The sequence below is a fragment of the Pleurodeles waltl genome, chromosome 1_2 (assembly GCF_031143425.1).
Source record: "Pleurodeles waltl isolate 20211129_DDA chromosome 1_2, aPleWal1.hap1.20221129, whole genome shotgun sequence".
Taxonomy (NCBI): Eukaryota; Metazoa; Chordata; class Amphibia; order Caudata; family Salamandridae; genus Pleurodeles; species Pleurodeles waltl.
Window position 1 is genome coordinate 959,483,447 of NC_090437.1, and position 22,849 is coordinate 959,506,295.

General features: G+C 41.7%; 1 protein-coding gene across 1 annotated transcript in view; it reads right to left on the minus strand.

Moving 5' to 3' along the window:
- Positions 1-524: 524 nt before the first annotated feature.
- Positions 525-22,849, minus strand: part of CEP135 (centrosomal protein 135) — a 278,727-nt gene continuing 256,402 nt past the window's right edge. Inside the window, exon 26 of the mRNA XM_069200895.1 lies at positions 525-4,329. Within this exon, the coding sequence (XP_069056996.1) occupies positions 4,308-4,329 (22 nt within the window). The 3' untranslated portion in view covers positions 525-4,307. The remainder of the gene's footprint in view (positions 4,330-22,849) is intronic.

Sequence of the window (22,849 nt, forward strand, 5' to 3'; positions counted from 1 at the left end):
TGGCATATTTCAACCTACAGTCAATACATTGAAGGGGAGTTGCAGGTATTTCAAGGTTCGCTGTACAGCCCAAGCAGTAAACCCATTGATAATGCATGCCACCAATGGTGGGTGAGAGTTGTACCTCCTAAGAAATAGATTTCTTTGTGGTAAATTTGATTCAGTTTTGGTTAGGTGTACTATATTTTTGTTTTCTTTGCATTGCTCAACTTTAACTACTGTTGTAGTACTCTGTCTTTATACATTGCCTCCTTACTTAATGTTAATGCAGAATAAATATTGGTTATTGCTATATAAGGGTCTAAATTATTACATTATTACATTATGCCTAGTGATTTGGTGCTGACTCGACTGGGACCTGTAAGAGCAAATGCAGTCTGGGGTAAGTGGATATGTATTAAAGTCAACCAGATTAAGCAGGGAATTCCTTTATTTAAATGATTTAGTATAACAGTAAATAAAAGCAAGTCATGAAAAAATATTCAGGAATTTACTACACAAAAAAAAGACACAATACGTTAGAATAAAAGCATGTTCAATTTTTATTTGCTTTGTTTTAATAAATATAATATAAAAATAAATACATTTAGAAAAAACAGTACATAAGCACTCCTAAATCATTCAAGGTCACATTGTGACTAAACAAAGTAGTCAAAATGTCCAAATGTGCAATATGATAATGAAAGGTTTTCTTTTCCTTGAAGTGAGTCTATACATAACCGTTCATTGAATGTTATGCCACACCACAACATCATGAGATTTTGGTGTGGAAAGCAATGCAATGAAGCAGAGTGAACATATAAATGTATGTGTGTACCAAGGGCTAACTATGTCAATCTTTATTTTACATATACATTCTTATTTTATAGAGCTGCACATAAATACTGTAGACCAAATAAGTGCCATTAGCACATTATTTAACCTTTAATTTAGACTTCATTTTAATCTGTGAGGTTGTTTTGGTTAATTTAACTGAGTTTCACATTTTTGTCGCAGAAATGTATAGCAAAGCAGTTATCTTGAATACTGAACTCACATCATGGAAGCTTTATAACAACTCTTTCCACAGAAAAATCTTCTTCTGATTGAATGGTAAAAGTGCACATAGGATAAAAGGCATTCCTTTCAAATAAAAGAGCTCCTTCATTATCATTATATCTCCAGGCACATTCAAAGGTAAAATTGCTAGTGGGGATTACACTCTTGCAACATGTTACTTTATATATTTATATATTTTGTCATACACAATGGAAAGTTACTCTTGCATTAAGACTCTAGGATGTATTTTTTTACACCAGATGAATACACAAATAGTATAAGGGTTCTCACACTAGTATTCCATTTTGTCACTCATCTCTCAACCACTCTTTGCCCCTGCAAAGTTGCATCCGCATTACACTTTTGATGGCTTGATGAACAGTGAAGGCTCCGACTGCTTTAAGGAAATCCCTCAAAGTCATAGTATAATTGTGGTACAAATGTATTAAAAGGGATGGATGAATCATAGATTCCCAATGCCCTGCAATCAGGAATGTCTAGGAATGTTTGTGGCAGCTTTAATAACTATTTGAAACCACAAGCAAAAGATTTTATACTTAACGACCATATCATATCTCTATGTAAAAGCAACAAGACTAAATGACAAACATTTCTTTTGAAAGCCTATCTCATTGTCTCTATTTTGCTCTCTGAACTTGCCATCTGCAATTGTCACAATTCTTTAACATACTTCATGACGCATCCCACCTCTCGTTGGATTATGCCTTAAAGCACTTCACTGATGCCTCTTACCAAAGTGATGGGATATATAACATAATATATTCAAATATCGAGTGTAAATACATATGATAAATACTTGGGTCGTCTTTAACAGGCAAAGTAGGTAAACCTGAACGTTTCAATTTTCAAGAAACAGTTCCAGGAGGCCTGATACACAGCAAATGCATTATGTTTCCAGATATTTGAGAGGTGATGATGAAGAAACATGTGGAATGGTAGAAGCAGGGGGTTACGTTTGGGCAACAATTAAAAGATATCAGTGTGCAACATTTGAAAACACTATCTTGTGGATTTAAGTCACTGGACTAGGAAATTAATTAATAAATTATAGAAATGCTCTGAAAAATACTAATTACTCTTATTGTAAATGGCTGAAGGAAACCCATGGAAATCTCGTATGCCAGGTTCTCACAGCACAAATGAAAAGTTATCATCACAAAGGAGCGAACATCTTCATCCCTTCTAACTGAAGGTAATTTATTAACATGATTCTGTTATCACAACACTAGAAGCAGAAATATTTCCACGCAGCTTGTATTCTCTTTATGATATATGGCTTTAAAAGTGCTTTCATTAATCTACATTATCCCCAGGATTATTGATGGAGAGTTTGAGTGAAGAATATATCTTTTGTTGTGGGACAGCTGGTTTAGCTGGGTAGTTTCATGCGAGAAATTGAAATAAAAAACCCACATCATTAGACCATGCCTACTGCATGGCTGCCAGGTCCTGGGCACTGTAGCTGCCCTTGAACTTCATTTCTGCCCATGAAAGTATGTTCATGGATTGAGCTTGTTCATAGCAAGTACAAAACTCCACCCTTAGTTTTTAGTCTGTTTTGTCTATGGGCTTTAAACTCACAAGGATTTGTAAGTTCACTACTTCATTCAGTAGCTGGTCATGACAATCTTCCGTTCTCAAGGAGATATCTCAATCTAACTATGCTTTGTCATTTTTAGACTATGGTATTGCTACTTCAGCTTCACACTCAGCTAAAGATATTCAGTGGAAATTCAATACCATAAACACACTGTACTGCAGCAGTACAGTATAGGAAGTCCATTTACCTGCTGCTACAGCAATTTAAGAGTGATACCAATAAAATATTTTTCATCAGCTCTAACATAGATGTTGTTGTAAATGTTTAAATACACCAAACATTCGCTTTCTCTCAGCTGTCTATACATTGCCACATATTTTACATCAAATGGGGATCTAAAATGTCTTTCGTTTGGCATATTGCAAAGATAAGAGGAAAAGACGTAGGTTTGGTATGATGAATTGATATGTTAAAACACTGTAGGTGGTAGGTTAAGATTGTCCTCTTCCTCAAAGGCTGTTATTGATGGGATGTCAATATGTTCCCAAGTTCTATTCAATAGATGAAATAGGTAGTTATTTTCTTTTGTGAAGAAAACAGTGAGAGGTTTCCAGACAGATAAAGTTTTAATAAGCAAATAAAAATAAAAAGTAAATTTTTGTCACTATCTGGGTAAGTGTAGTGTTTAAACTCAATTAATACAGTCAAAAGCATCTGAGATAGGAGCGTGTTTCAGAGTAGTTAATAAAAATCGAGATGAAGAAACAGAATGGCAATTCAGTAGTAGCCATGTGATAGAATGAGGGGTTTCTTCTAATGCTCTTTTTGCAGGGAGCACTGATGTCTGTTACCAAAAGTAATAACTTGTGGACGGATTATTCAAACCAAATCCATGTGGTGTCACCAACGTTTGTGTCCACCAGGTGCTTGAAACTTTATCGGTTCCACTCTTCACTCATGTTTACACAGTCCTATCTAGGGAAATATCACACGATCAGAGCACAAGACGTTTTTACATTCCATTGAAACTGGAAATATTCAAACGTTTTTTTCTAAATCGAAGTTATGTACCTGTGGAGCTTTCATATTTCACGCTGCACATTTTTTACAGCTATTTTAACAAGTTTGGCTCTACCATAATTAAGCGGACAGGCAAACTATGAGTGACATGGCAAATTAAATAAACTAGAATACTTTACTCTTAAATATACTGTAACTAAGATAAGGACACATTTAATTTGACACTGTTTGCACGTTTTGGACACCTGATATATTGTGAAAAATAACTTATGTGCATGATATTGCAAAAGAGTAAAATTCAAATGATACTTAAGTAGATTCAGATCTGTAGCTTTACCAGCACACAGAGTTCTGCACAGACGAGGGTGCTGGAGATTAAGACCAATGGTCTTTAAGAAGTCTTTCGCATCAGTCAGTGTACTCCACGTTATAGTTTTAAAGGCTGAAATTGCGATATGGTACTTCTGGAAAGCTGCACAATATGTTATGCATACGTCAGCCTATCGTTAATAGGTTTAGCTCTTGTAAATCATTTTTACACCTAACTGGTTGCTTGGCGGTCGATCTTCGTTATCCTTTTGGGCTTTAGGAGATGAATAACCAGAACGCAACCACCTGAACAGTGACCCAGTGAACTGCATTCTTTCGGCCACGTCTGCTTTTCCTTAACGACAGTTTTTTCTGAATCCTATTCTTTAAAACTCACACTTCTGGAAGGGAAACAAAAACATAACAGGTCATTATTAATAAAAAAAAGGATTTACTTTTGTGTTCACAGCTGCTATTGGATAAAAACTATGCAAATTAATGATTTTGAAACACAAACTTTTTCGCTGTCATCTCTCTACAGTTGTACCTAAATAAAATCAATAAATATGAGATAAGCGTTTTACAAATGAACATAGAGAAATAATATTTTAAGGACTTGGGAAACTCAACAGCTTTATTACTTAACATTTCAAAAGTACTTTGTCAACAATAAATTGTATACTTACTAGGAATGTTAGTTCCCTCGTGCTTCACGCTCAGTACAATGTATCTCTTAAACTAGTTTCCATTACTAGCTGTGTATTGACATATTTACACGGGACAAAGGCGGAAACTCTTTCTAAAAGCAAGCTGGCCAGTAAACTATCAAACCATGATTTATTTCCTAAAATATGACTGGAGACTAAAGATATGTCAAATATATGAATAAGTGACTCCAATAAACACTGCAAGCAGTAAGGAAATGCTCCTTAATTGAAGCTACGAAGGCCAAGCTGCAAAAGGTAGATAACTTACACTAATCTTGAATGTTGTGCTAGTCTGCAGAGGGTCACCCACAAATAAAGTTATGTGGGAATTCCTCTTTTAACTAATAGAATGTCAGCTCACATTTTATGTTCTGTTCTATAATCCAAGCCTCAGCGAACCCGAAGGATTCTGTAAAGGTCCGTTTCATTTTTAGGTCTGGCCTAGAGGCAGCTCAGCTCTCTCACCAGCCTTACGTTCACCCAAAAAATCCTAATAAAGATATACACATATATCTATACATAGAGGGCTTTTGGCCAGTCCTCTTCATCCATAGGTCTGTTCAGCAGTCATTCACATTTTCCCACCGCCCACCACAGCATAGTTATGGGTCAGACCACTTCAGACACTGGCACTCGTAAACTGAGTGAAGCCATTTTGCTTATGCACAGTTTATTACCTACTTTTTAGAACGTATATGTTTTACAATAATTATATTTTAACATCCTTATTTCACAGTGCTGCCGCCTGCGTTCTATGTGGCGAGCCTCAGGAGCGCAGCACATCCTTCAGCCAGCACACATGTCGGGGAGGGCAAACTCATGGCCATCTTTAAATTGAACGGTGTACACTTGACTATATATAAAGGTTGCTTATATTTCTGATGGAGGTTTAAAGGAGATAAACATTCAGCAAAGGAGAGTCATGTTCTTTTACATTAACAAGTGACAATGATATAATGGTGCCATGATTAAAACCAGGCCACGCATGGGAACGATGCAGTGGGACATGCTGTTCAAATTCTGTACGGGTGGGGGAGTTTCCAATGCCACAGTCCCAGAAAGCAATTTGAAGCCTTTGGGAGGTCAAAAGAGACACTTTGGGACGAATTACAAGGGCATGCAAGAGAAACAAAGGCACAGTGTGCCTATCTTTAACAATGCATCTGTTTCAGCGATTTTCAGTTAAGAGACCTTGCTCAAATGACCTGTACATCTTTTTCCATATATTAGGACCAAGGTTAAAACTGAAGCATTTACTGTTATTCATAACATTATCCTTGCATATCAGATACAGACAGAGAAGTTGTTAGGTGTCGTACATGCTTATCTTCCAAATATTTTATTATGGTTGTGCTAATTATAAAATAATAGACCTTAAACATATTGATTAGATATTGTGCATTGGAAAGCCAGGAAATGTCAGAACTTTCTGTAGCTGAGTTTGAAGAGTGGGGGACATCCCTAGGTCACTGTTTTATTTTTTTATCTGTGTAGGAAATGACCCTTCTTGTAGGGCTATCCACAAACATTTTGCTTCTGATCTCCTGCTTTTGATCACGTGTCAAATTTAATTTTTGCTGGTTTTAGGACTCTGGGCTCTGTACCACTGCTGACCAGTGCTAAAGTGCAAGTGCTCTCTGTCTAAATTGTATTGGTGATTGGTTTATCTATGACTGGCATATATGATTTACTAGTAATTCCCCAATATAGGGCACCATGTGTGCCCAGGGCCTCTAAATCAAATGGTTCTAGTGGGCCTGTAGCACTGATTGTGCCACCCACGTGTTGCCCTGTAAACATGTCTCAGACCTGCCACTCCATGTCTATGTGGGCAGTTTTAAACTGCCATTTCGACCTGGTAAGTGTTCCCACTTGCCAGGCCCAAACCTTCCCTTTTGCTACATGTAAGTCACCCATAAAGTAGGCCCAAGGTAGCTCCATGGGCAGGATGCAGTGTATTCAAAAGGTAGGAAATGTAGTGGTGTGTTTTACATATCCCGATAGTGCAATACTGCTAAATTCAGTATTCACTATTGCAAGACCTGTCTCTTCCATAGGGTTGACATGGGGAGTGCCTTGAAATAACCTGTAAGTGTAATTTCCCATTGGGAGCAAATAGAGCTATGGAGTTAGGGGTCTCTGAACTAACAATTGAAAAAGAATGTATGTTGGAACAACACATGCTAAAACAATGCATGCCTGAACAACGAGGTCGGAACAACGACCGCGTTGTTACCACTAATGCCTTTACTACGAATGTCTTAACAACGATTTTTGGTTGTAAAGGCATTCCTGGTAAAGGCATTAGTGATCGGCATCCATGGTTCCAGCATGCGTCTATCCGGCCCCCCACCCCTAAAAGTTACTGTGACCCCCTCCACCCCCAAAACCACGCCAACCACCCCACCCCTGCCCCTAAAACTACCCCAACCCCCCACCACGCCCTTAAAATTACCGCAACCCCCACCCTGCCCCTAAAACCACCCGACCCCCACCCCGCCCCTAAAACAACCCCAACTCCGTCCCTAAAACCTAAACTACCCCAACCCCCACCCCTAAAACCTAAAACCACCCCAACACCCCTGCCCCTAAAACTACCCGAGCCCCCGCCACTAAAATTACCCGACCCCCCAACCCGCCCCTAAAACCACCCCACCCCTACAATTACTGCAACACCTCACTCGCCCCTAAAACCCAAACCACCCCGACCCCCACCCTCAAAGACAAAAAATACCCAACCCCCACCCCCGCCCCTAAAAAATACCCAACCCCCCCACCCCGCCCCTAAAACTAAAAATACCCCAACCCCCCACCCCTAAAACTAAAAATGCCCCGACCCCCGCCCCTAAACCTAAACCACCCCAACCCCTAAAACTAAAAATACCTCGATCCCCCACCCCGCACCTAAAACTAAAAATACCTCTCCCTCCCAAACCTAGACCACCTCGACCCCCACCCCTGAAACTAAAAATACCTCAACCCCCCACCCCGCCCCTAAAACTAAATATAGCCCTCCTCTCCCTCCTCCTACCCCGCCCCAACGCCCCCTCCCCTAAAACTAAAAATACCTCAACCCCCCACCTCCTCCCCTAAAACTAAAAAATACCCTGACTCCCCTTCCCCGCCCCTAAATCGCCCTTAAAACTAAAAATAACCTGACTCCTCCAAACCACCCCGACCCCCCAAAACTAAAAATACCCTGACCCCCACCCCGCCCCTAAAACTAAAAATACCCCGACCCCCTTGCCCCTAAAACAGCCCCACTTACCTGACTGATCACGTCCTCCTCCTCATCCAACTCCCTTCTTCTGTGCCTTAACCACGCATGTGCGTGGTTCAGCACATGCGTGGTTAAGGCACCAAACAACAAAGTCGTGGTTAACGAAAGCGTTGTTCCGCTTTCGTTGTCCACAACTTTGTTGTTACGGAGTCGTGGTTAAGGCCGCTTCCCATTTACAAATATATCTTTTGGTGAGGTTGGTTTTTGAATTGTAGGTTTGAATGTGCCACTTTTAGAAAGTGGCCATTTTCTTGCTTAACCATTCTGTGCAATACAAGTCTGGGTCAGGATGACAGTTGGGCTGTTTGTGAATTCACGCTAGACAGTCACCCAAAGGGAGCTGAGGTGTGCCCTGCATTTCCTGAGCTAGAGTGGAGGGAAGAGCTGACAGATGCACCTGAGTAGGGCTGTGCCTGTCCTTACACAATGCAGTCGCCAACCCCCTGAAGTGCGTCTGGGGTCAGGGCAGGAAATAAAGGGTCTTGTGTACTACAAGACTTTTCTTTGAAGTTTGCCTACTCCAAAGACAGAAATGGGTATAAGTACTGGACCTCTGACGCCACACAGTTAGAATCCTTCTGGACTGAGAGCATTCTGCCAGGAAGAAGAGCTTGAGGCTGTAGGAGGGACTACCACTCTGCCTGTTGCTTTGCTGTGCTGGGCCCCTGCTTGCTGCTTCTGTCCTGGGAGTGAAAGGATTGGACTTGGCTTTCTACATCCTGCATCCAAAGGTTCTCCAAGGGCTTGACTGAGTTTGCCATTTGCTAAGAAGTCTCAAGGACATCAAAGACGTAAACTGCCAGAACCTGGGTTCTCTTGCTGAGGGTCTTGACTTGCCAAGTGGTCCCAAATCCAGTTCCTGGGCCCTTGGGAGTGAGTTCTGGTGTAATCAAGAAGGAACAAGCACACTGACTATAGAGCGACTACGGAACAGGTGCCGCTGCCTGTATAAGAGCCATGGTCCCCGCTGAGTGCAACGACTGCGACCGATGCCACAGGCCCGACACTGCCGCAGCACCTCCGAAGTCCTGCCACAGCGCGAGTCCGAGTGCTGTGTCACCGACGTCATGACACCCGACTCCGCCGCAGCATTTGTGGTCCTGTGTTGTGATTGCAACACTGTTAAGTGGATGCCTTGTGTCATGACCTGCTGGATTCATAGAACCCGCACTGTTGTAAGGAACCAACGCATCACCTCCCATGCAACCGTAAGGAACCGATGCCTTACCTTCCCGGCCTAGCAGTAAGGAACCAATGACTCACCTCCTGGGTAGCAGTAAGGAGCCAATGCTACACTGGTTCCAGCTACACCTTGTTTCTCTGACTCAGTGCAATGTCTTTGTTTCCTCGTTTTCCAAGGTACTGTACTGTGGGGGTCCATGCAACTCCGTGACCGGCCTGCACTGTATCGCAAGTGGCGTCGGACTGTTGGAAACAAATCTGTCAAGATGATGTGATAGCCCCAGTTGGAGCTATTGTGTTTTTAAGCGATTTACTGAGATTTAATCTTTGAAAATTCATACCTTTGCTTTTGTATGTTGGATGTTTGTTGTTTTGGTCTTGTTTTACTCAGATAAATACTAGCTATTTGTCTAACTACTGTGGAGTACTTTTGGGCTGTTTTCACTGTGTTACTGTGTGTGTGTGTCTATACAAATACTTTACACATTGCCTCTGGGATAAGCCTGAATGCTTGTGCCAAGCTACCATGGGGGTGAGCAGGAGTTATCTTGCTGTGTGGCTCCCTTACCCTGACTAGAGTCATGGTCCCTACCTGGACAGGATGCAAACCACTGACAACTAGAGACCCAATTTCTAACAATCTGCTTGAAAGTATTTCACAGGCCACAAAATATCATCACCACACACCAATGCAGCTACTGCCAGCAAACAGGAAGAGCACGTGAATTCTCTTCCAATACAGTGCCACGACTCCTCCTTCAATGCCAATAGCTCACAGGTTTAATTGCCATCTTTGGTGACCCAGTACTCTGTTATTTTAGTTTTTCTCTTGTTTGCTTTCAGCTGTTGACTTTCATATGAATGTCTTGTCTGCATCAGTGTTGTTTGCACTGTTGAAGCCTCTAGTGAAGTGAATATTGAGTCCATTTGCGCACTTTTAGTCTGTGCAGGCTTCATAAGTGCTCGCCCCCCAGTGAACATTTATTGATTGTGTTGCTACAATGGTATCTAAATACCCAGATTTCTAGAATTGATTGTTAGAGATAAGCACTGACAGACAGGCATTCAAACACAAATTACATTTTCCATCAAGTGTTGTACTTCTTAACTCTTTTTCTGAATGTGTATGTGATTCTTTCAAGTGTTTTGAGTATTTTGAGCAGCAAGTTGCAAATAGGGCCCTTCGAGAAGTCATTAAAACAAGTATTACTACTCATGTAGCAAGGTCATACATTTCAACTTGTTAACTTAAGTAACAGGTATCCCTGCAGTACACGTTTTGCCATCCTGCAGTTTGTGGATTTGAGACCTCTGACTTGTTCCTTTGATAAGTTAGGAACCATAAAAGGCATGTGTAGGAGCACCGTTTCTTTTAAAGCTACATATTTTCTTTACTTAGGCAGGCCCACAGATGTTGAAAGTATGTTCACAGAAATGTATACGAGGCTATAATTCATTTTGCTAATGGCAAGCTTGGGACACAGACACCTAATGGATAGCAATGTCTGGTTGTCAACACGATCTTTAATTGGCACTCACAAAGTTACAGACTCATCAAGTAGTATTTCCATTCGCTGAGCTACATTTTTGAGAACCACAAATAAAAGTTAACCCTGTTGCTGTGTTTAACTTTCTTGCTCTTTTATTGAAGCTAAAATGATGCTTTGCCCTTTTAAGGTGCAGTCAACCTCCGAACCACTATGGTTTTCTTATGAGATTAGGCTCTCCCATGTAAACATCAAAATGAATTACAGCAGCTCTTACAGAGTTTAAAGTGAGTGCTTCATACATTTGGAATGCATACATATTATTTGCAATTTCTGCTCTACATCGTTATATTTAATTCTGCTCTTATATCCAGACAACTTTATTTATTAGAGTCAGAGCAACATACTTAACCTTTCTCCGCCAATGAAACCAAGACAGTTCTACAGTACATTCCAGTCTTCACCATCTCTATGTCCTTGTATGGTGCGGTCTAATTTTACTTCACTGCCTCTTACCATACTCTCATTTGGTGGGGATCACTCTATTTTCAGTCATATTCTCCTTCATGACAAATAAAATGCTTCCATTGGGGTCATCTTCTTTTCACATTTGTAGCGCCCTAAAAAACTGCTCTTTCCCAATTGCTTTTTATGGGATAAGCCTCTCAAACACTTTCATTAAATAGTCAACAATTTGACAGGTAAGCACTTCAATCCAGACTGTCCCTTCATTAATATACCAGGGATACAGATGTATAGGCATTCTAGTCAATTCACACACAGCAGTGGAACATGTGCACCATCCACACTACCTCCAGTCGTAAACAGAACAAACGCAGCCTGGTCAGCAGCACTGCAAACTGCATTAGCCCACAGCTCAGCCCCAGCCTAAAACCTGTGCTAACTATGCTTAGAGACAGAAAGCAACCCCAACATTGTGCGTGTGATCCTATATGAAAAGCCTGCGTTGCGTCTCAATTCGCCAAAGGCACTGTGTACAATTAAGAGCTATTATCATTATCTGCTGAAAGAGTAAATGGTTTGCTAATACTCCTTTCCTTTAAAGGAAATCGACCAGGCTGATGAGGAATATCTGGCCTCACGGCCACTCATAGTGGGGCAGACTACCAGGTGTATCTTTGTCAAAGTGGCGGGGGTGTACACTCGGGTTTTGGTGGATTAATGAATTATCAGTGTTTGGTTGACGTTTTACAGTTTGTGATGGCTTCCCCCACTTAGTCTGACTCAGTAGGACATGTCTATATTGTTTTAGTAGAAGTTTTAAATGGGGGGAATCATGTGCTTCGTTACAAGTGCAGCCCTAGTGTAATACTTGAATTGACATCACAATGGCACTTCTTGAAGCTGATATAACATTATCATTACGGTTGTCTGTAGCCTCGGCCTGCGGGGTTTCCGTAACCAGTCAAAGTGAATTCAAGCTCTCACTCCCTCTTACATTGTGGTCTTTCATCCATCTTTCACTCATTCATTCAAGTATGTATATTCACCTAGCCTGCAATGTCACTCACCTATTCATTGATCCATCAGTGCACTTACTAATTTCTACAAATGCTGACTCATTCTCACATTCACCCACTCACGCCGCCACACATAGAATCTCTCCAATTTATGATCTAGTACTTTGATTTTTAAAATGGCCAACCCCATTGGCTTTGACGATGCTTTCTTAAATTCTGCCATCAACATCCATGTAAACGCGGGTGACGTGTAACTATTAATATTGTCCACTTCCAAATCCAGGCATATCCTGTGATGAGGGGAGGAGCAGTACATTAAAGGAAACAAATTTGGTCTCATCTATGGAGACAAAACACAAAAAAAGGTTGGTGACAATGACAGGGTTAGTTGCGATACACCTTTGAAAAGGTTTAGCAGATGTTAGAGGTGAAGGATTACCAGACAGCTCATAAAAAAGTGGAAGACAACGCACAGCTGAAAAAGAAGTTAAAAAACACTCCAGTGCAGTTTTGACCAACATTGTCAAACCTTGAAGCCTAAGACCTTTGATGATCACCTTTCTCCCCGATTTGAAAAATCTCACATAACAAAATAATAACATTTCATGTCATGTCATTCGTTTTTACCACCCTTTAATCTTAGTGAAAAGTATAAGGGGCGTCTGGTGACAAGTGCTACATTTCACCTACTTTCCTAGACGATTTAGTGATCATAAGTAAAGCCAGAAGTTAGCAGCAGGAAAGGGAAGATGCCTACAGATTAAAACAGAATTTTGATTTTAGGCAAGTACAGGAGAAAAGCATATGCTCAAACAGATGTTTTCAATCATTTACGACTCCCCTGTCACAAACAGATTATGGAACTTCCAACATGCCAACCCCTAAATGAAAATGTTGCAAAGTCAGACTTTTAGAGCTGAAGTGTACATATGTGTATACTCCACGTATTTGCTTCCGTTTGAAAAGTCCTTCTGAGGGTTATTTTGTTCTTCTCAAGGGCTGAAGGGGTCTGTAATTCTTCATATGACCACCACAGGTCAGTAAAGCAGCACCAGTGATTATCACTGTTACAACAATGCCATCAACTATACACATGAATTGATCATGCCTGCTTTACTCGGGTCAAACAAAAATTGCCACCACAACTTATCACAAGCAATGACAGACCTGCTAAAAAATAAAACTAGTAATACTACTATCCTGATACTGAAATATCATCCTACAGGGCAGTAGGGAGGGTGATGATGAATGTATAGGAAGACAAATGCGCCCATTCGTTGGCAAGTAACACGTGTAATTATATTTTAAACACTGTACTGCAGTTTATTAAGAAAAAAAGAACAGAACAATACTCGCCACCTACGTGAATAGATTAAGGCAGCGCAATATTCAACTATGGTTTACGAGAAAGAGGAATGACAGAAAACAACTGAGGCAGTGGGAACATAGAAGGAAAGAGAAGGACGAATTAACATTTTTAGTAGCTATCTTCTCAATACTATGAAATTGAAGAACACAGATTTAGAAGGATGGGTGAGACATGAAGCAATACAATTCAATGTTGCAGGAAATTAGTAGAGAGAAAGGACTGTGCGTGTGAGACTGGGTTGGCGCATGTATTACCTGCATAAAGCTCATAAGTACTTTTTATGGTCGAGCCTGCGTTGCATGCGCTCGCGCATGCGTATTGCAGTGAGACGCTTTAGTGTTTAGAAAAGGGCTCGGAGCCCTGTAGATGTCACGTCAGTGTTTTTCATTGGTTAGTGGGCTTGCCTAATAAAATCTGCTTGCTTTCATTAGTCAAAGGCATGCATACGTCATGCCTTTTCTGGTGGTTAGCCCTCCTCGAGCGCAGCGACCAAGTACAGTAAACATGTGAGGCTCGCGGTTTTCTGTCCGGCTCGTGGACTACTTTTTCTCATATTTCCTAGCGCGATTTCGCTTGGCAGAAGTCGAGCGCTTCACATAGTTAATTGCACTTTTTCGGCTTACGTACATAAATGCACTTTTGCAGATAGGTGAAAAGTCGGGTTAGGCGTTTAGAACGCTACCAGCTCGAACATGAGCAAACGCGAGACCCGTTGCATTGTAAATGCTTGTTCTGTCCTGTTGGTGGGTCTATTAAACTGAATCTAGAACTGGATCAATGTAAATGGATCAAAGTTTAGAGCCGTTTTGTGACATTTCAACAAATGCACCGTTTATGAGTCATATTTTCAACGGGATTGCAAGCAGCCCACTTCCTACCACAAGAGTCGTTCTGACGTGCAAATGACAAATGGAGTCCTAAGTCCACTCAATGCAATCACAGAATCAGTTCATGTTAAGTTAGGAGATTTTTGATATTTAACAATTATAAGTTAGAATCCTGAAAATTCCTGAAAGTCTATTTAGAGCCACATGTGAAAATCAGGTTGTATGCCTACAGAGCTACTTTGTGTTGATTACCAAAAATATGATGACCACATATGTAAGGACAGTGGCCAACCTTCTGAGTGAAAGAATGGATCTAAACAGTGAAGAATGACCGGTACTAAAAGAAACCCTGCAGTGTACAATTGCTACAGACTGTCTCAAGGGTTAAGAAATATTGCCAACATTATTTGTTTTTAAAAACTGTCTTCGACTATCTTTGGCATTAATTTAAGTATGACTAACATACACAGTCAAAAGCTTTTTGTGGACGAAGAGCAGAGGCACTCCAAGTTATGAAGGTTTTTTTGTGGCAACATCGTCAAGTTTCCTCTAATATTAATTAGCTTCATACAAGTTGCAAAGTTGTATTTAATAAAAGAGTAATATTCACGTACAGTAGTTTGCATAATATAACTTCACAGCAAATACCTTTTGTGAAAGTATTCTCTTGCATGGCAACACTGGGTAACTCAGACGTCTTCAGAACCTGCGACCAGTGTAAGCTTTGCCACCTTCATCAGTGATTTTGGAATCTCACACACCCCTAATTAAGATACAGAAGTAAAGTTGCCAGTGTACTGATATTGTATCTGTAGTCAACCACTCTGGTGATTCTACAGAGGTTACCAGACGCTTGGTGAGCAAGTGTGAAGCCTGCTTGATCAGGATTCCTGGATGAAGTTGAAGGCTGTCAACCTAAAGGCAGGTATCTTCAACTATATACTGACATTATAATTAAGAAAATATCCTGGGCGATGGAAAGATTTCTAGTGATTCAATGCTTGGCTCTGCAATCAGAGAAATGCTGGACTGCAGCACTGTCTGAGTGACTGTACTTGTTGTCTGAAAAGAAAAAACAGCTGTGTAAGTGGTTCTGTAAGTTTCTTTCAATTGTCTTATTGAAACCAGTTGTGAATTTGTAGAGATATAGGGCCAGATGTAGCAAAGGGTTTTACCCATTCTGTGTCTATGGGAAAATGTGTTTGTACATATGGCTCTTATTGTCTTGTTGAAAGGGAAGATCGAATGGTCTGTTTTTCTGCTACTGGGAGCTTGAGTTCTCTAAACAACTGTGAGAAATTGGGTTGTTGATTGACTGGGGTGTGAGCCCTGGTCAAGCAACAGCCACAATTCCCTTGCAGGGTAAACCACAAAAAGTCACTACTTTAACCTGTGCATAACCCCAGGTAGCTTGGCACAAAAAGCAGTCAGGCTAAATTTAGAAGCAATATGTTAAGTATTTATGCAGTACACAAATGGCAACACAGTGAAAACACAACCGAATAAAATTCCCAAACCATTTGAGAAAATTAGAGAAAAATGTTAATAATTGTTTGCCACTAAAACCATCAAAATCCAATCAGTAGATCCAGAGTTCTGAATTTTTAAAGTTTTAAGTGTAAAATAGCGCTTAAAAATGAAAAGTGTCAACTGTGGCTATCTGGCCATGTTAGACAGGGGCAAAGTCAAAATTTAAGGCCGCCTGTGATAAACCGCAGTTCGGATATACAAAGTGGATTGGGCCCGGTCAGCGCCTAGGTTTGGACTTAGAAAAGTTTCCAAGAAAAAGTCTATGAGAAGATAGAAGTTTAGCAGGGCAAGGCTGCAGGTGTATCCGAGGAGGAAGTGTCAACATCGGATAGCCGTGGAGAGAAGCAGCGGGGAAGTTTTTTACCTTTTGACTTAACCACTGAGATGGAAGTCTAAAATCTCCAGCGGGACACAACAGAAGGCTGTAGTCAAAGGCAGTTCCACGAGGCCGGATATCCCTTTCGCGAAGGACCGCTGAAAAGGATTTGCTGCTGCCGAGAAAAATTTAGTGGAAGAAACAGCAAAGTCAATCACCTCAGGTGAATAGGCAAGCAGGTTGTCCCGGGTCACCTTCTGGTTCTCAGACCACTTTTTGGCCAAACTTTTATTTTTTTAAGTCCTCAATGTTGGAAATTGGCCATCTGGGCACTTTTAGCACCACAACAAAGGGTCCAGGAGTGGATGGAGACCTCGTGGGGGACTCAGGACTCACTCATGCTGGGCCCAGGTGTTGGTGTGGGAGCCTGTTATGTCCCTGTGGCTTTGAATGGAAGACCAGCAAACCTAGCCCTTTGTGTCACTTCTGGAAGACCTGGATGCAGATGAAGATGCAGGGTTCCACAGAAGGGGTGGCCTCTGAAGGTTCAAGGCAGGCTCCAGGTAGTACAGCAGTCCTTCCAGGTATGGCAGCAGTCTGGAAGAATGCACAGCAGCTGACAGCAGCAGGCAGTTCTCTGAGTCCTTCCGCAGGTCCAGTAGTGAACTGAACAGTGGGTCTGAGAGCCCTATTTTTGTACCCTGGTGCCCTGCTCCTAGAACTTGGGACAAGTTTCCAGAAGGGTTCTTTGAAGTTTCAGGAGTTTCCTGCCTTCCCTACCCTGGCTGCTAGTGGGCTGCACTGACAATACAGGGTCGTTAAGCCTATTGTGCGGTGGCAGAGCCCATCCTATTTAGGTGTTAGTAGGGGTATGCTCAATTCCGCCCCACCCCCAATCCTGCCAGTGGAAAGGCCATTCAAGCCCTTCTAATCCCACTATTGTGTGACTGTCTGAGGTGAATTCACAAAGTCTCAATTGTCAGTTACACCTAGTCATGTGACCTAAGGCAGGCTGCCGGTACAGAGGGCTATGGGCAGGAAAATGCCAACTTAAAAAAAATAGCATTTTCAAACTTGTAATGATAAATCCGACTTTACCATGAAAGAGGGTTTATCATTAAATGTTCAAAGGCACCAAACATGACATATCTGGTTTAGGAATTATAGCTTATTAAATATTATAGAGAATCCCCAATGTTATCCTATGGAAGGGGTAGGCCTCACAGTAGTGAAAAAATAATATGAGAGTTTTTCACTAGTTGGACATGTAAAACTTAAAAGTACCGTATTTTCCGGCGTATAAGACGACTTTTTAACCCCTGAAAATCTCCTCAAAAGTCAGGGGTCGTCTTATACACCGGTATACGGCATGCTGAAACTTCAGAGACAGGCGCCCTGTATCTGATCCACCGTACGCTGCATTTGGAAATCAATTCCAAGCGTACGATGGGTTTTGCGTCCCACAAGATTCATTTGCTTGTGGACACGGAGCTGATCGGTCTTACCGTATGACGAAATCCTCGCTGGCAGTTGTCTGGGCAGGAGCGTGTTCCTGCGTGTGCCCCAGGCTATTCAAAGCGCGCGATTACGGTACCATAGAAACAACATTTGTTTTCTGTTTTCTGTTTCTTTCTTCTCGCGCATGGCACATATTAGGAGATTACCATATAGTATTGGCCATTTTATATATATTTTGACCGCATTTAACTTTGGTTGTACTGCAGTTTCAACAATCTTAAATGTAATATTCATTCTCCGTGATTGGCTGGTTGTTGTATACTGGGATTGGTGATTCTGAGGGAAGGCAGTTTATCTGGTGAGCAGATACATGTGGTGGTGAATACAGTACAGCACAGCACCAGTACCAGTATCTGTACCAGTTCATACAGTACAGCACCAGTACATACAGTACAGTATACAAATGGCTAACAGACAAGACCCCATCATGGCTCCACCAGCAAGAAGAAAGAAATATGAAGCCGGTTTCAAACTTAAAGTTGTAAACTTTGCCATGGAACATAATAACTGTGCTGCTGCAAGACAATATGGAGTAACAGAAAGGATGGTTCGGGAATGGAAAGCAAATGAAAAAGCATTAAGGAGTATGCCAAGGGGTAAGTGTGCATTAAGAAGAGGCACCCCACATTGGCCAGAACTCGAAAAACATGTAGCAGACATGGTGAATGAGCATCGCCAAAGTGGTTATATAGTGACACGAAATCAAATACGTTTGTTTGCCCTTCAGTGGGCCACATCTAACCCAGATCAAAGCAACAGATTTAAGGCCACTGTATCCTGGTGTACTAGATTCTTCGAAAGGCATAATCTGGTACTGAGGCAAAAGACGAAAATTGCACAAAAATTACCTGCAGATCTTGATGCCAAAGTAAATAGTTTCCATCGATATGTAATACAACAGCGCAATAAACATGGCTATGCGTTAAGTAGTATCGGAAATATGGATGAAACTCCAATGAATTTTGATATGGTTGGAAACAGAACTGTCCATCCAAAAGGTGAAAAAACTATTTTAATTAAAACAACAGGACATGAGAAGTCCAGTTTTACAGTGGTACTATCGTGCACAGCTGATGGTGCCAAACTGAGACCAATGATTATTTTTAAAAGAAAAACAATGCCGAAACTCAAGTTTCCTGTTGGTTGTTTTGTACATGTACATGAAAAAGGCTGGATGGATGAAGAAGGGGTAAAGCTATGGCTTGATAATGTATGGAGCAGGCGACCAGGTGGACTTATTCAAAAACGTAGTCTACTGGTGTGGGATATGTTCAGGGCTCATTTAACTCCCAGCACCAAGCAAAGGCTGGCAAGAATAAACACAGATGCGGCAGTTATTCCTGCAGGATAGACATCATTGGTACAGCCACTGGATGTGTGCCTAAACAAGCCATTTAAAGATCGCATTCGAGAACAGTGGAATGAGTGGATGGTTAGCGGCGAAAAGTCATTCACAAAAGGAGGAAACATGCGTGCTCCACAGTTGGATGTTTTGTGCAAGTTTGTCATAAAAGCCTGGAATGATATTGATACAGAAACAGTAATCAAGTCTTTCAAGAAGTGTGGCATTTCAAATTCATTAGATGGTATGGAGGACGACTACTTGTGGCAAGATGAAGAGAAAGCCGAAGCTGAGACCACACCATCTGATACGGAATTAGATCCATACGATGACTGCCTTACAAATGTACCACAAGATGTAATTGCTTTACTTATGATATCAGATGACGAACAGGAGGATTTTGAAGGCTTTTAAAGAGAAACTGTCAGGCCAGCAAATCCTGTAAAAATAGCTTGGAGTTATGATGGGCGTTGCTGACTCGCCAGGGACTTGCCCGGCACTTGCTCTCTCTCTCTCTGTTTGTTATCTTCCTCCTATCATCATCAGTTCCAGTTTGGTTGACAGCTTAGAAAACAAACAGCATGGCAGTTCCCATGGGTTTATTGTCTTATCCTTCCTCTCAGCTTTAGAGTGAATTAGGAAAAGTTTAATCCACTTGCACTGTTTTATGTTTACATGTTTGATGACAAACAGCCTTATGTTTATAAGTGACAGTTTTCCTACTACGTACCTGCATGTCATAAGCATTTGAATTAAAATTACCATATTAAAATCAAATCTGATGTTTTTTAATTTTTATTTGGTGTGCGTTGGAAGAGGGGTAGTATTATACGGTGAGTATAGCCCAAACCCTATATTTTACAGGAAAAGTAGGGGGTCGTCTTATACGCCCAGTCGTCTTATACGCCGGAAAATACAGTACATGTCCTACCTTTTAATTACACAGGCCCACTGGTAGCATTTAAATTAGAGGCCCTGGTTCTCTAGTATACCATTCTACAAGGGACTCACATGTATATTAAATATGCCAATTGAGTATATCCCAATCAAAATATGTTTAGGGGAGTAAGTACTTTAGCACTAGGTTAGGAGTGGTAAAGTGCATAGAGTCCTACGGCCAACAAGCAAAAATCCAGTACAAGGTATGAGGAAGGCAAAAGGCTTGGGGTGTGACTCTGTAAAGAGGGCCATTTCCAACAACATCGCATCCGTAAGTGCAAGTAAATTATGCACATTAATCTAGTTTGACCAAGCTTCATCTGTGAGATCTTCAGTATGAAATATCTTAGAAATTCCTAATAGAACATTTTTTTTTCACTAAATACACCAGCCTTATTGGGTCCCAACACTGCTTCATAAAGTTGTGACTTCTCAAACGCTTTAGCTTATAGGCAATATTTCTTTAAGCCTTACACAGCATGCATGATTAAGTATGTTTACATGTCAAAAACATGCTCAATTCGATCAGAATTCAAACTCTCTAATCTGTTCATTGTACAAATGAATTATTTGTGGATTTGGGAATCAAACACAAAAGGTGATGGGAGGAATGTGTGAAATAAGTCTAACCACTGACAACTGCTCGGGATAACAGTCCAGCACATCATTCTTTTGTCCACCATGCCACCTCAGTTTGGACTCAGCCATATGCAAATAAATCTCATCCCTACTCCAATAACAACAGCCCAGACCACACTGCCAGGCCAGGTCCTCCCCAGAACATAACACAAGCAACCCAAGACAGGTTCTGCCCTGACTGGGGCATTTCAGTTGGGTGTAGCTTGGTTCAAGAGGCACCACTAGAAAGAGTATCCACCAGAAAGATTGTTTCCAAAGGTAAGTAACTTTTTCTTCTGATAGAAAGTTCTACCTGCAGATTGATCACCTTTTGAATGGATTCCCAAAGCAGTACTCAAACAGGGTGAATGGCTGGTTAAACTAAGAAGTCCTGAAGTACAAAACATGCAAAATGACCTTCCAACTGCACCTCCAAGCAAGAGAGCTTTGAAAAAGTGTGGCGAGAAACCCAGATTGCCGCTTTGCAGATCTCTGCAACTGGGACTCCCCTTGTCAAAGAAGAGGTAGAAGATTTTGCCCTAGTGGAGTAAGCTCGGATACCTTCCGGAGGTTTCTCGTGAGCCAAAGCATAGCATATATTGATGCACAAGATGATCCAACCCAACACCATCCTCTTATGGACCACCTTGCCTTTCAGCTTGCCTAAATAGCTGATGGCCAGCTGGTCAATCAACTCTGAACTCCTTGGTTCTGTCAATATCAAAGCTGACCCCTCTCTTGAGGTTCAGCCTAGGAGGCCTCTCTTCCTATTTTGTAGGATGCTCGGGAAGAAAGAAATTGGCAAGGTGCTAAATTAGCCTAAACAAAAGGACATAAACATCTTAGGCAGGAAAGCAGCCCTGGTTCTGAGAACCAACTTGTAAAGAAAGAAAGCAGTGAAGGGGGCTTGATGCTCAGTGTCTGCAACTTACTAACAATCAATCAGCAACATTTATAGAGCGCAACTTATCACCCATAGGGACTCAAGGCACTAGCAGGGGAAGCGGTCACTTAAAGAGCCAGGTCCTGAGGTCCTTCCTAAACTGAGCCAGCAATGGGGACTGCCTGAGGTGGAGATCCATCGTGTTCCAGCTCTGCACGGTGAGGTAGGAAAGGGATCTTCCTCCAGCTGTGTTCTTTTGGATCCTGGGGATGGTAGTGAGGGCCAGTTGCGCTGAGCAGAGTTGCCTGGACAGGGTGTAGAAGGAGAGGCGGTGGTTGAGGTAGGCAGGTCTGACTTTGTGGGGGGCCTTGTATGTGTGGGTCAGAAGTTTGAAGGTGATGTGTTTATTGACAGGGAGCCTCACCGAATGTGATAGCTACAAGAAAAACTTGAGAGTAAGCAATTTTGATTGGCAACTTTATAGTGGTTCAAATGGGAACCCATTAAAAACGTGAGAGCAAGATGTAGGTCCCATTACAGCATTATGAAAGGAGAAGGGAGAAACTAGTTGGTGAAGTCCTTCAGATACCTCATGACTACTGGTGACTTGCAAAGGTACAGCTGGTCTGGAAGGCAGAGAAAGTTAGACAATGCCAAAAAACAGCCCTTAATTGTGCCTACTGCACACCTCTCTTGTGCCTAATTTAAGGGTGAATTGTAGGAAATCTGAAAAATGGGTTTGAAGAGGGTCTCTTGAATTGTCTGTACACCACCTAACAAACACACCCCATCTTCTAGAGTACACCGTTTTGGTAGATCACTTTCAGGCACATAAAATTACATTCAGCACTTCAGGAGGTAAAGAAAAGGAAGTCAGTTTACCTGGCTCAATCACAAGGTGTGAAGCTGGAGGCTCCGAAGGTTGGGGTGCAGAACCTGTCCCTGAGACTGCAAGTGGAGGTCTCCTCTATGAGGGATATAGAGTGGAGGGCACAGCGAGGTGCATCAGATCCTAATACCACATCCTTCTCGGCTAATCTAGGGCTATCAATTTTACTTAAGCCTGGTCGAGAAGGATCTTCCTCAGAAACGCAAGAAATCAAGGATATGGGAGGAAATGCATAGTGCAGTGGAAAGTTTCACTTTAAGTGAATGCATCCCTCAGTGCTCCCTGCAATGGACACTGGCAGTACAGAAAATTAGGCAGTGAGAGCTACTGTACGTCGCAAAGAGATTTTTTGGTAGGGTTCCTCGCGATACAGTGAAAGCATCAGTTATCCCTGTAGCCACTGGTTGAGTGGCTTGGAACAGCTTGTCTTCTGCCAGATTGCTGGCTATGCTCCACCACAACAAATTTGATGCTCTGACCCCGGAGATCGTTATGCAAGACAGAAGATCTCCACCATGCTGGGACCACTGCTTGCGAAGGCACCACTGGAAGG